The sequence below is a fragment of the Haliotis rubra genome, unplaced genomic scaffold, assembly GCF_003918875.1.
Source record: "Haliotis rubra isolate DU_JTF1 unplaced genomic scaffold, ASM391887v1 Scf910, whole genome shotgun sequence".
NCBI classification, from domain to species: domain Eukaryota; kingdom Metazoa; phylum Mollusca; class Gastropoda; order Lepetellida; family Haliotidae; genus Haliotis; species Haliotis rubra.
The window spans coordinates 225,354-239,029 of NW_025767647.1; the positions used below are offsets into that span (position 1 = coordinate 225,354).

Below are 13,676 nucleotides of genomic sequence, written 5' to 3' on the forward strand. Positions count from 1 at the left end.
TCACCATGTCTCACCATATGTCCTTGTCTCACCATGTCTCACCACAAGTTGTCCTTGTCTCACCATGTCTCACCACATGCTTTCAGTCTCACCATGTCTCATCACATGCTGTCACTGTCCGACCATGTCTCATCACATGTTGCCACTGTCTCACCATGTCTTATCACATGTTGTCCTTGTCTCACCATATCTCATCACATGTTGTCCTTGTCTCACCATGTCTCATCACATGCTGTCCTTGTCTCACCATGTCTCACCACATGCTTTCACTGTCTCACCATGTCTCATCACATGCTGTCACTGTCCGACCATGTCTCATCACATGTTGCCACTGTCTCACCACAATCTGTCACTGTCTCACCATGTCTCATCACTGTCTCGCTTGGGTGTCCAGGTGCGTGTGATTGAGCTGGAGACTATGCTGGAGAAGGAGAGGAGGAAGCTGGGTGATCTGAGAAAGCAGCACTACAATCTGGCCGGGGAAAGCGAGGGATGGGAGGTGGGTACCAACTGTACACATCTCACACTGCATGAACCATACACACTTGTACTCAGACTGTATAGTGGACTATTACATGTACAGCTGGAAGATGGGATTTAATGTACCATATTCACCATAATAAGCACCATGGAGTGGCCAAGCTGATAAAAGCATGTCTACAATGTATTTTTCTGTAATAAATGTTAGAGCTGTGACGATACATCGTAGTATCGATAATCGTGATACTTTATCTGACGATAAATATATCGATACTTTTGTTCGTATTGTGATATGCATCGTTGACCTTAAAATTGTGAATGTTCACTAGAAATTGACGGTTTTGTAAAAATTTACACTGTTACTTGCTATCAAAATATACTTTTTTTTAAAGAAAATAACTAAAGATAGCATATCATGATATGCATCGAATCGAATCGTAAGATATCGCGATATGTATTGTATCATGACATTTCCGCATCGTCACACCTCTAATAAACGTGTTCTATACACGAAAAGATGCAGAGTGTTATAACTGTTCCGCCATAGTAGTAGGTGCTCGCAAAGACAAACTGGTTTAGAAGTTCGGGGGCCATGTGAAGCAGAATGCTTATAAGATATGGTGAATATGGTAATAATTTGATTATATGGGTCAAGGTTGTATTATATCTAGATTATTCCAGCAATTTCAGTTTTGTTCATTTCTCTACCGAAACACAAATCAAGCAGAAAAGGTCAAGGTTATTTTTGTTGTCATCATAATCATACATCGTAGTTGGTTTCAGGAACACTTCTCAACCAAACAGTAGTGATTTTTAATCTTAATCTTTTTCAAATAATGCTTTCTATTCCCTAACACCTTACAACTGTCACTGAATGCCTGGATTCACTTCCTGGTACGGGCACTAAGTGTGAGGTCTGTCTGTATTCCTTGCTGTGATATTGCTAGAATATTGCTAGAATATTGCTGGAATATTGCTAAAAGTGGCATAAAACCATACAGAGTCACACACTAGTTTCTCCTACAGATGTACAATAACAGTATTTTGAGCATTGTTTGGGTTTTCTTGATCATATTGGAAAGTAGTAAACGTCATTAATAACACCAACATTCATAATGCAAATAGGAAGGAGAGGAGAATGGACTTGGGGAAGATGTCAACGTAAGTTTCTTCAAATCAAGACATTTTGTTGTTTTTGCAGCCTCAAATTTCCATGTCATTTCCATTAAAACAATATGCAGATTTGAAATGAAAAGAAGTTTAAATTTTGACAAATTTGAAATGACATGTAAATTTTGCTGCGCCCCCCAAAACGTTAAACAGGCTGGTATTATGAAATATGGGCTGGAACATCAAGGTTGGCAAGTGGCAAGTGTTCAGGTCAGAATATCAAACTGTCGATGAATTCAGGATTTACATCTGAGTCATAGTTTAGTTTTTCTAGAGAATAACCTCATCTTTGATATTTGACGGAAGATTTTTTTGGACATATTCAAATATTCACTTCACTTAGCATGATATTGGTAATTGATGATGATGGTTCTGTTGCATACCAAAATAAGGTTCACAATTTTCACTTGTGCATGTAGACAAACCACAGTTACTATGACTTTAGTGCCAGCACGTGTGGATAAAGAGCAATGCAAATACTTCACACCAAGTCACCTTGATCGTTCTGATGTTTGGATAAGCATCACCGTACACTCTCAGCTTTCTGCACAGACAGTGGAACACGTAGTGAATGTAGTTGTGTGGTAGAGACATGGAGTACGTAGGGTTATATAGGCCCCCAGTATCCCATGCATACAATAAGAACTTGCTAGAAGGATACCTGGATATAAGGCTGATAGTATGTCCATGACCTTGATGATGGTTACTGCTCATGCTGTCAATCACTGGTTTGTCTTTCTCTTCTATAACCGGACCCTATGGGAACTTCTGCCTGGGTCTTACATTGGGGCTTAGATAGAGATACTAACAGCTCTACTATAGGAAGACTTCTAGTTACCTCAATGTTCTCAGCAGAAACTAATTCATGTTTTGCTTGGATATTCAGATTCTGGAATATTATCAGAACTAATTCAAGTAATTGCTAATTTCCTACCTTCATATCAATTCAGGCATTCAAGGATTGGGTAATATCAGCAATATGTGGTAAATAATGATAAATTGGTAATACCCAGTTCAACTGTTCTGAGATGGCCCAATGGTCAAAGAAGCTGTACCTCTGTATGTAAAATTGCATCCCCTATCAGTGCCAGGATTAGCTATCTAAAGACCTGATTCATTCCAGTTAAAGTGTCACCCTTGCTTCATAAATGTATTAAAGTCCCTTTTAAGTAAAGATTTTAGTTGATATGCACTATTTTCAATGCTCATGTTATAAAAGCTTGTCCAGTTTTCAAATGAAGCAAATACTATGACAGCAGACCTGCTGTATTTCCACTGAACAGTCTATGCAGAAAGCATGAGGGTTTGTATGAGTTGATGTCACTATCTCCACATCATCCAGTTTCATACGTCAGCCTTGTTGATTCATGTCACTAGTCACGGATAGCATGCTTCCAGCATCCGGCCACGGCCAATACCTGTTGTTATCACACTAACATTCTGTTACCAACGGATACGTTACCATGTGGGCATTCAAGCATCAACCGTACATCATTCCATCAATATGTTGTCAACTCTAACAAACACACATTGATTATGTCAAGTTACTGAATTTGCGCAAATATTGGTTTCTGATAAAGGGTTCAAATTTGTTATAAATAGGTCCTATTTCAAATTTGATATGTCCATAAATTTGAAGATAATTATCTTTCGTAAGAGCTCACAGGTGCGTAGCAAGCCATTTTTTTTTCCCGTATAAGCCCACTAGGTTGCAAAGCGTCATATTTAGATCGTATTGAGGACTTGTCCAACCTTTTAGCAACAATCATGTGTAAGCCCGGGGAATTTTTTTATAATGGTAGCTACACCCCTGGCTCAGGTTTAGGTTTTATGGAACCAGAGTTGCTTTGTTTTCAAAATCAGTTTCTGTCTGACTGACTCAATGTGTGTTTCCAACTGGGACAAATCTAACACTGTTAACAATTACATTTAGTTCCTTTTCACTCACGCTATGAATACTGAATCCAATTTATGGGCAAAGATTGATTTGAAAATGTGTAAAATCTTTGTAAAATCATTTTCTTTCTTGAGTTTCTGAAATAACAGTCTTTTCACTAGCAGCATAAGTTGATATTCTGTCCAGCCAAACAAATAATTGAATTGGTTTACCAATCCCTCCTGGATTCCGCGATTCCGCGGTTGCAGAATATATCGCGGAAATTACCTTTTGATGCAGAAAAATGTCTGGTCTGCGGAAAATGCATTATCATGCAGAATACCTGCAGAATTTGCCATTTTTCTGCCGCAGAATTTACTTATTTTGAAAGTTGAATCAAGATTGACTATATTTTCAAAATATTCACGAATAAAGATGATTTATTCATAAGGTAATATTTTCTTCAGCACCTTACAATAATATTATTTGAATTTGAATTTGACACTGCAATTATGTTCATCAAATCGATCTTTTTGAAAATTCAAATTGCATTATTATGTGTGTTTTTTTCAAGTTTTTAACTGCAGAATTTTTGCAGAACTTTGAAAAATGGGATGCAGAATTTACTTAAATTTACTGCAGAATTCTTAAAAATTCATCGCGGAATCCAGGAGATCAAAGGTGATCTGTCAAACTAACACCATCTGGCTCACAGTAATGGTAAAATGGTCAAATGGAGGAAAGAAATTATAAAAAAAACATGACAAACATTTGTAGCATTCTTTTCAAATATTTTTGCCCGAATATGACTTGATCTAGTCAAGTTAACATCAGTTCTTCGCTTGCCAGTTCAACATTTTTGGAATGACTTATTCCATATATACTACACAATGCAGCTAACATGCCTGTTGCTGCCATTTAGAATAGATGCACAGAATATTTTTATGGCCATATTTGTTTTCTATCTTTATTTGAAAATTGGATGACATCTTTGGAATCTTGTCTTGCTGTTGTAAAATATTCATTGTACACTCTTTGACATATACACAATTTAACAGCATTCTGTTTTCACAATTTATTTCTGAAATCTTCCTGATCTAATAATCCATGTTTGATTTTGCATGGACTCAAGACATTTATTTTCTTGGCAAGTGAATTCTTGCATGCATTTCACAAAGCTGTTTTTAAGAGGACATATTTATTTTTGATGTACATTTTTTCACATACTACATCAGTGTTAATTGATGTTGGAATTCTTTGAAAGGTTTTCCAGTGCTATTATCATGTTTATTCCATACCTATTTTTAGATGAGTGTTAGGACATCCTGTTTGGCTTGAAAAAGCATGTTTGAGTGTCGTCTTAAGTGTGTTAAGTTTGAAATATATTTGATGTGCATCCACCTGACAGGTCAGATATTTGTAATTGTTTCTTGGGATAGACCATGTATTTTATGGATGATGGAGCCGAGAGTTTTCACCCTTGGATGTGCCCAAAACGTGTAATCCGTCCCAAGTGTACACCAGTTATGTTTTTGTGAACCTTCACAAGTCTATCATTAAAACAGGGTGGTGGGGTGGCTTCGTGGTTAAAGGTGTTAACTCAACGCACCAAAGACCCGGGTTCGATTGGCATAAATACATACTGTCTTTCTATTATCAAAGTGTTTTTATGACATTCTCCACGAACGTTTTTAGGTTATCACAAAAAATAAGGAATACTATAAATATTTCTGTTATGATAAGGGGTGGTGGCATTGTCCTCTTGAGGCTTTCGCTCTTCATATTAAAGATGTTGATTTGATGCCCCTTGAACACATGCAACCCATATATGGTGGCCGCTGGTGCTACGCAGCTTCAATATTGCTTCCAGCAGTGTAGAACCCAACTCACTCACTTGCTCAAAGGAACAGTAACCTGCTACTTGTGTGTAATTTCAAGACCTACTGACTTGTCATGTCAGTACACTCCCTGTCTCCTCTCTGATCCACCCAACCACAACAGACCACCTCTAGTCCTCCCCCAGAACAATCATATCTTAGTTGGCTTCAGTCAGCTACATGCTTGTCAGAACTCAGCCATGTACCTTAATCCACCCACAACAGACCGCCTTTAGTCCTCCTCCAGAACAATCATATCTTAGTTGGCTTCAGTCAGCTACATGCTTGTCAGAACTCAGCCATGTACCTTAATCCACCCACAACAGACCACCTCTAGTCCTCCCCCAGAACAATTATATTTTAAGAAAAGCAAGATTTATGGATGTCAACTTCTTCGTTTCGGGGTGTATGCTTACTCCTTCATCAGGATTCACCGGAGTAAGCATACACTCCGAAATGTTGTGTTATTCACAATAAGAAGTTGACATCCATAACTCTTGCTTTTCTTATGCATACCACTTCTAAATGCCCTTCAAAGATTTAATTATATCTTAGTTGGCTTCAGTCAGCTTAATGCTTGTCAGAACTCAGCCATGTACCTTAATCTCACACAACAGACTGCCTCTAGTCTTCCCCCAGAACAATCATATCTTAGTAGGCTTCAGTCAGCTACATGCTTGTCAGAACTCAGCCATGTACCTTAATCCACCCACAACAGACCGCCTCTAGTCCTCCCCCAGAACAATCATATCTTAGTTGGCTTCAGTCAGCTACATGCTTTGTAGCAAAATCGCCCCTAATTTTGCAACCACTGAAGTTGAATGTTTTTGTAAAAGAGTGTTGTTGACATAATTATTTCAATTTTTATGACATTTGAATGTTCTTGAATTATTGTATGATTTGAACATGTTTTTAGTTATAGTGAAAATTGAGTGGTTATGAATAATCATAAGACTGTTTTTAGCACACTGTTTTAGCATAGTGGTATGACATGTAATTTAGAGGGATGGGTGATGGTCAGTGATGGATTTATGATGTCTGAAATAAAGTTCAAGGGGATAATGCCAATCATGATTCAGACTGAAAGAAAATGTTTTCATTTTATCAATTTGATTCTTATTTTTTTAGAAACTATAGCTGTTATATAATGCATGTTATTCAAGAGACATCAAAGAACGCTCATGTTACTATAGTCAATTTGTTATGGCATGACAATATATTAATGTTTGGAAAAAAATGGAAGTAGTGTACGTCTTTTGAATAGTGTATGTCAGTAATTTTTCATGGTAAATACTAAGACTGCTGTATATATGTGGTGTTTTTCTAGTCCAACGTGCCAGTGTACAAAGACTGGCTGGGTCCGTGGGACTCTGATATGTTGTGAACATTCTCGGGTAACCACGGTAACTGGTAAGAGATGCATGGTGTGGTTTGCACCTGGTTTTGCCACATACTAAGGTGGCTGCAGTTATAATCTTGATGGTTCATTGACAGCATGGTGTTTGTTTCATTGTACTGTTACTTCTGTTATTGGGAGACAAGTTGATGTTATGAGATGTTTACTACAGGTTGTATGGATTATAATATACTGAATGGGGAACAGGCATCCATGAGGTTTCAACCCGTTGAAAATGTGGGTTAGAACTGGTCTTCAGCATCCCATGCTGCTCATATGAGATGACCTACGGGATATATGGTCAGTCTCACAGACCTGATTGATGCATGGCATTGTATCCCAGTTGCATATTGTTGCTCATGATGTCAGTCACAGGATTGTCTGGTCCAGGCTCGATCATTTACAGATTGCTATCAAAGTGTGGTGTTAATTAAGAAATGGGGGCCTGACCGTGTCATGGTGTCCCACAGACATACACTGATGCTCATACTGTCAATCACTGGTTTGTTTGACCCACATGTTGGGATACAGCAGTGAAAAATATCTGCTGGTTTTTTTTAACTGGGAATTTCTTTCTTGCTGCTTTACTCAAGGACAATGAAGATGCTTCTCATCAAGATATTCTTATTGTTTGAGTTGTCATTAATCTTTGGAAGTGGCATATTTTTCATATTAAAAAGAGTTTACGAAGTCAAAAAACAACATATTTTTAAAATATAAACCATAACTTACTATAGATTGTTTGCATGATTTGTGATGTTAGTGATCAATACTCTAATAACAGGTATGTGATTCAAAATGTATCACTGATTTTATATTCAGATATATTTTATGTTTCATTTCAATCTGATTCAATAATCTTTTAGTTTGAAACATTATTTGAAAAATATATTAAAATCACTTTTCTGTAAGCTTAAAAATTTCTACTCAAAAGATGTTGAAGACTAGTTTTATTGATACATCACACATGGGGTGTCCTTAACTTCTTGAACCCGTGAAGATCCGGGTTAGAATTGATCTTCAGTAACCCATGCTTGTTGTAAGAGGCAACTAACAGGATCGGGTGGTCAGTCTCGCTGACTGGGTTGACACATGTCATAGATCGATGCTTATGGATTGTCTGGTCCAGATTCGATTATTTACAGACCGCCACCATATAGCTGGAATATTGCTGAGTGCGGCGTAAAACTCACTCACTCCCTCTTACCTTCTTGCGATGAGTTTCTGTTGGTGTGAGTGTAGTGCCAATAGCTGCTGAGTTTTGCCAGTATTTAATACCAACACTTGGGTTCATACACTAAGACTGTTTGATAAATAAAGTCACCGTTCATGAAACTTGTTTGACCACAGTATGTGCAGATTTTGCAGTAGGATAGCTTCTTGTAAGGCGTGCTGTCAGAGTTGTGCATGAAGGACACAGTTGCCTCCCTTCCTACAGTTCTGTAACAGCATGGTCAGGGCGGAGTGCAAAGTTCTTGGGGAATCCAGATTTTAGGGGACAAGCATGTTTTGTGTTCTGTCAGACTGAATTTGAAAGTCTTAGTGGTTTTTGAGTAATATATTCTTGTTAGTAAATCTTAGTGTCTTAGTTGTCATTTTTTATTCAGCGTCAAGTGAGCAAATTTCCTAAAATGATTTTTTATTGTTTAATATTTCTTATTCAAGTAGGCTTTGAAGATATTTCTTGTGCTGATGAATGTCTGTTCTAATTTAGTGTTGATTTAGCATTACTGTTCATTCCAGTAGGGTCCTCAAAGTAATAATAGCCAAATTGAGTGTAAATCATTTTTATTGAGAAAAGGGTTACATTTATTATGAACGATTATTTGTATTACTTTCACATGTGTTTGCAGAAAAGCTGACGTGGTTGAGAAGAGATGACTGGCGGTGGTATTTTAATCTGAGCGCTGTATCAAGACATCCCAGGAGAATGTTATTCACACATGTTGTCACATCAGTCATCCCAAGAGGTCATCAAGGTCACTAGGTCATCCAAGGTCATCAACTTTGTGAGAGGGCATCAAGGGTCAATGGGTCAGCAAGAAGAGTCTTCACGTGACACTCACCAAAGAGGTTAAATGTCCCATGCAACAGTTAAAGAACAGTGCTATGAATTATTTCTTAATGACTTTGAAAAAAATAAGGGGCGATTGTCAGATACATTGGACTTTTAATGGACCACATGTAGTGGCCCGAACTTGAAACATTCATCGGCACTCTCACACTTATTGACCAGAAAATAAAATTATTTCCTAATATTGAAATACCTTCACAATATCCATGTGTACAACTGTATCAGATTATATTAAACAAAGTATATGTTTCTGCAGATACACATGCTAATATATTTGACAAGACTTGTGTATTGGTCAAATGTATCCTTCTACTTAACATGTAACATTGCTATTTACATAAGACATAACTAATAAGTAGCGATGCCTCGATGCATCAATACTTTTTCTAAGACGATACAATTATCGATACATTCAAAACTGTATCGATATTGAGTTTTGAAAGTATCGGTTTAAATATGTTTATGTATCGTTTACATTTCGCAATTGTATCATGTTTTTTGATGTTATGAGAGTTATAAATGAATATTTTTCATGCAGAAAGATGGGAAATTAGAACTTTGTAATATCTGAGAATAAAAAATGTTGATCTTTGCATTGACAATTATAAAATATGAAATATTAATGTTCAAAATGTAACTAAATTTTTTCTGAAAATAGGTATTGTGATATGTATCAACTCGTGACATGGGTATCATGATACGTATCGATTCATGAAACTTATGTATCGTGACATCCCTACTCATAAGTGATGAAATAGGGGAGGGGGTTTAAATGGGGTTGATCATCAAGTGGTCCTTTGATTCAAATACCATTGCCAAAACCCACAAGAGCCTATAGTACTGATCGGGATGTGTGACTGTCCAGCTGCAAGATTACGTCTGTGCATTTGTTCCCATTATGGCTCCACTGATTGAACACCTTCATATATCTATGTGTATAAATTGAATCTCATAATCACATAAGGAATAGATATCATTTTGACATTTCACTGGTCATCGGAACATGTTCTGCAATATGGCTGCATAGGCGGCCATATTAGATGTCTGCATTGTCATTGATGTAAAAACTTCATATCATCATATCATTCACCTTTTGGCAAAGGTTTTAACTTGTTTCCCTTGTTGGTATATTCATCGTCTTTCTCTCCCTGGCTCGCAATTCGATAAACCTACACTAACCCCTGGGCTGAGATGTGTTATATTCTAATAGTATCGCGTATGACTTGTTACAGTTTTATACCTTCAAACTGCACAGGAAAGTAGTATTGCCCATGGTTAACATTTTTAATTCTGGAATAAGTTTGTAGTGTACAAAGTCTCTGTGGCATTTCATTTATCTGTGTACTTTAACAAAAGAAAATGATAGTCAATCCTGTCTCCAATATATTTAGTTAATACTTTTGATATTCAGATGTATTCTTGTAGCACCTTTGTCTCACATGAATCCTGAGTGGTGAAATATACTTAATTCATTGTCACATGTACGAAATGAAATGGCTATAAGAATGTACCATTTGTTTGATAAATTCCAGGACTGAACTATCCATGAAAGTGATGATACTTTGTTTGAGATGTGGCCTCGATATTCACAGTATTTTACATAATTTTATTTTTGTTTTGATATGGCAAGGATGCTGGAAATCGTTTGTTTAGTTTTGTGTGGCCATTATGTCAAATGTTTATGATGAATTAATGACTAATTGATAGATTTGATACAGCTAAAGGACATTTGATGTGATGTTATGAAAACAATAATTAAGAGAATTCCAGTGTATACTGAATGAAGCTTATGTATTACAACTATAAGGGAAGAAAGACTGTGTGTAAACAGATTAACCATATTTGCACATGTGTACATCGATTCTTAATGCTGATTGGTCGTTTGAAACAATCTGACGTCACAGTGCTTCATTGTTGAAAAAATACAACATGGCATCAACCGTTGTTCGCGGCACCATATGAACAGTCAGCTGTATTCAGTGGTGACATTTCTTGTTTTGTCTTCATATTTGCCCTAAATATATTAACAAGTAATGCATGTATATAGGAAAACCAACCCAAAACTCAGTTCTGAATTATATTCCCCTTGAGAGAATGGTTTCCTCAGCAAAGTCTGGATAAAGACCATTCTTTCACTTGTGACGCACCAATAATCAGTAATTCTTCATAACTTGCTGGTTAATATTCTCTTATCTATCACAGTCGTATAGTTGATTGTCTCTCTAACTTATACATGTTTGTACAAATGCTTTTGGAATCTTTCTATCTTTGATGCAATTCTTTTATAAAATTCCCTAGCAAAGGTGTTCTTTCCTTGTAGATTAAGTGGTGCAGGGAATATTACTTTTGATACTTTACTGTCAGTTGATATTGCAGTTTATTTCTGAGATGCTGTATGTTATTGTACAAGCGTGTGGTTTATGGTGTCACTATAGAGGTGTCTACAGAATATATTTTCAGTCCTGCATGACCGGTTTTTAATAAAGGCTAGACTATAATTGGCTATGTCTGTGCATGTGTGTCTTTCCTGGTAACCAAGTACAAATGGCGAGTTTCATCCCATTGGAAACTTGACAAATGTGATAAAATTTGATCTTATTGTGCCAAGCGATGTGGTTTTTTGTAGTTTCTTATGCAGCAAACAATGTTGTTGTTTTTTCAAGGTTTCAAATATCAGTGTCTATTAGCCTGAAGTCTTCACTTCTTGCCTCATTTTCTGTAATAACTCAAACTCAAATATGTCTAGCTTTTAGACACAATATATCTTTCTTCTTTAATGATTGTCTTGAAGTCTAGCTGTCATTTAAAGGCAGGATTTCATGTTTGCGATAATGCAGTTTACAAAGGGAACTGTTACTTTTGAGTTTGTTGTACTTTCAATTCAAAAGTAGTCTTAGGTTTCCTTTTTGTAGAGAAAACAAAACAGTAGTTGTACATGCAAGAGTCTGATGTTGTACAGATTGTGTATATTTGGTACCCAGCTAGATATAGTTAGGTGAGCTAGAATTTATTTCAGTAAATGTACATATTTGATTGTCCTAGTTGGCAAGGGTGTTATCAGTTGGGCTGGATGATGTGTTTTGTTTTCTCCTTTTTGTTTGAACATTAATCTTTTGTTATTACGTGTCATTGACAAACAATATTGCTTGGTCAATATTAGCATTAAAGGTGCCATTTGTCATGCGGAAAACTCCTCCTAGTCATAATTGTGAAATATTGCAGTGTTCAAGCTGTTTCATGTCTCCCCTTCACCCAGGAGTCGTAGTGAGGGGATTGTGCCTGAGACAACTGTCAGTCCCAACAAGTTGGATGTAAGTGATTAAGGATCTTTTCTCAGAGTTAGGGTTTATCGACTGATGAAACTACTGATGGATTGTATTATCCACTACCTAATGTCAATACATGGGGAATAACTGAAATGTTGGTATATAACATCAATATTGCCATAGTATCAAGGGTTAACGAGTTTATCGACTGATGAAACTACTGATGGATTGTATTATCCACTACCTAATGTCAATACATGGGGAATAACTGAAATGTTGGTATATAACATCAATATTGCCATAGTATCAAGGGTTAACGAGTTTATCGACTGATGAAACTACTGATGGATTGTATTATCCACTACCTAATGTCAATACATGGGGAATAACTGAAATGTTGGTATATAACATCAATATTGCCATAGTATCAAGGGTTAACGAGTTTATCGACTGATGAAACTACTGATGGATTGTATTATCCACTACCTAATGTCAATACATGGGGAATAACTGAAATGTTGGTATATAACATCAATATTGCCATAGTATCAAGGGTTAACGAGTTTATCGACTGATGAAACTACTGATGGATTGTATTATCCACTACCTAATGTCAATACATGGGGAATAACTGAAATGTTGGTATATAACATCAATATTGCCATAGTATCAAGGGTTAACGAGTTTATCGACTGATGAAACTACTGATGGATTGTATTATCCACTACCTAATGTCAATACATGGGGAATAACTGAAATGTTGGTATATAACATCAATCCTGCCATAGTATCAAGGGTTAACGAGTTTATCGGGCTGATGAAACTACTGATGGATTGTATTATCCACTACCTAATGTCAATACATGGGGAATAACTGAAATGTTGGTATATAACATCAATATTGCCATAGTATCAAGGGTTAACGAGTTTATCGACTGATGAAACTACTGATGGATTGTATTATCCACTACCTAATGTCAATACATGGGGAATAACTGAAATGTTGGTATATAACATCAATCCTGCCATAGTATCAAGGGTTAACGAGTTTATCGGCTGATGAAACTACTGATGGATTGTATTATCCACTACCTAATGTCAATACATGGGGAATAACTGAAATGTTGGTATATAACATCAATATTGCCATAGTATCAAGGGTTAACGAGTTTATCGGCTGATGAAACTACTGATGGATTGTATTATCCACTACCTAATGTCAATACATGGGGAATAACTGAAATGTTGGTATATAACATCAATATTGCCATAGTATCAAGGGTTAACGAGTTTATCGGCTGATGAAACTACTGATGGATTGTATTATCCACTACCTAATGTCAATACATGGGGAATAACTGAAATGTTGGTATATAACATCAATATTGCCATAGTATCAAGGGTTAACGAGTTTATCGGCTGATGAAACTACTGATGGATTGTATTATCCACTACCTAATGTCAATACATGGGGAATAACTGAAATGTTGGTATATAACATCAATATTGCCATAGTATCAAGGGTTAACGAGTTTAT

The 13,676-nt window shown here is 36.5% G+C and overlaps 1 protein-coding gene across 4 annotated transcripts in view; it reads left to right on the forward strand.

The window, feature by feature from the left end:
- LOC124264161 (huntingtin-interacting protein 1-like) overlaps positions 1 to 9,306 on the forward strand; it is a 31,679-nt gene extending 22,373 nt beyond the window's left edge. For 2 of the 4 annotated variants that reach the window (XM_046698898.1, XM_046698899.1), the window contains exons 24-27: positions 395 to 499; positions 1,606 to 1,641; positions 6,731 to 6,813; positions 8,653 to 9,306. In XM_046698898.1, coding sequence (XP_046554854.1) covers positions 395 to 499; positions 1,606 to 1,641; positions 6,731 to 6,787 — 198 coding nt within the window. In that variant the 3' untranslated portion in view covers positions 6,788 to 6,813; positions 8,653 to 9,306. The remainder of the gene's footprint in view (positions 1 to 394; positions 500 to 1,605; positions 1,642 to 6,730; positions 6,814 to 8,652) is intronic. The other 2 variants (XM_046698900.1, XM_046698901.1) reach the window with 2 other exon arrangements.
- The last annotated feature ends 4,370 nt before the right edge of the window (positions 9,307 to 13,676 follow it).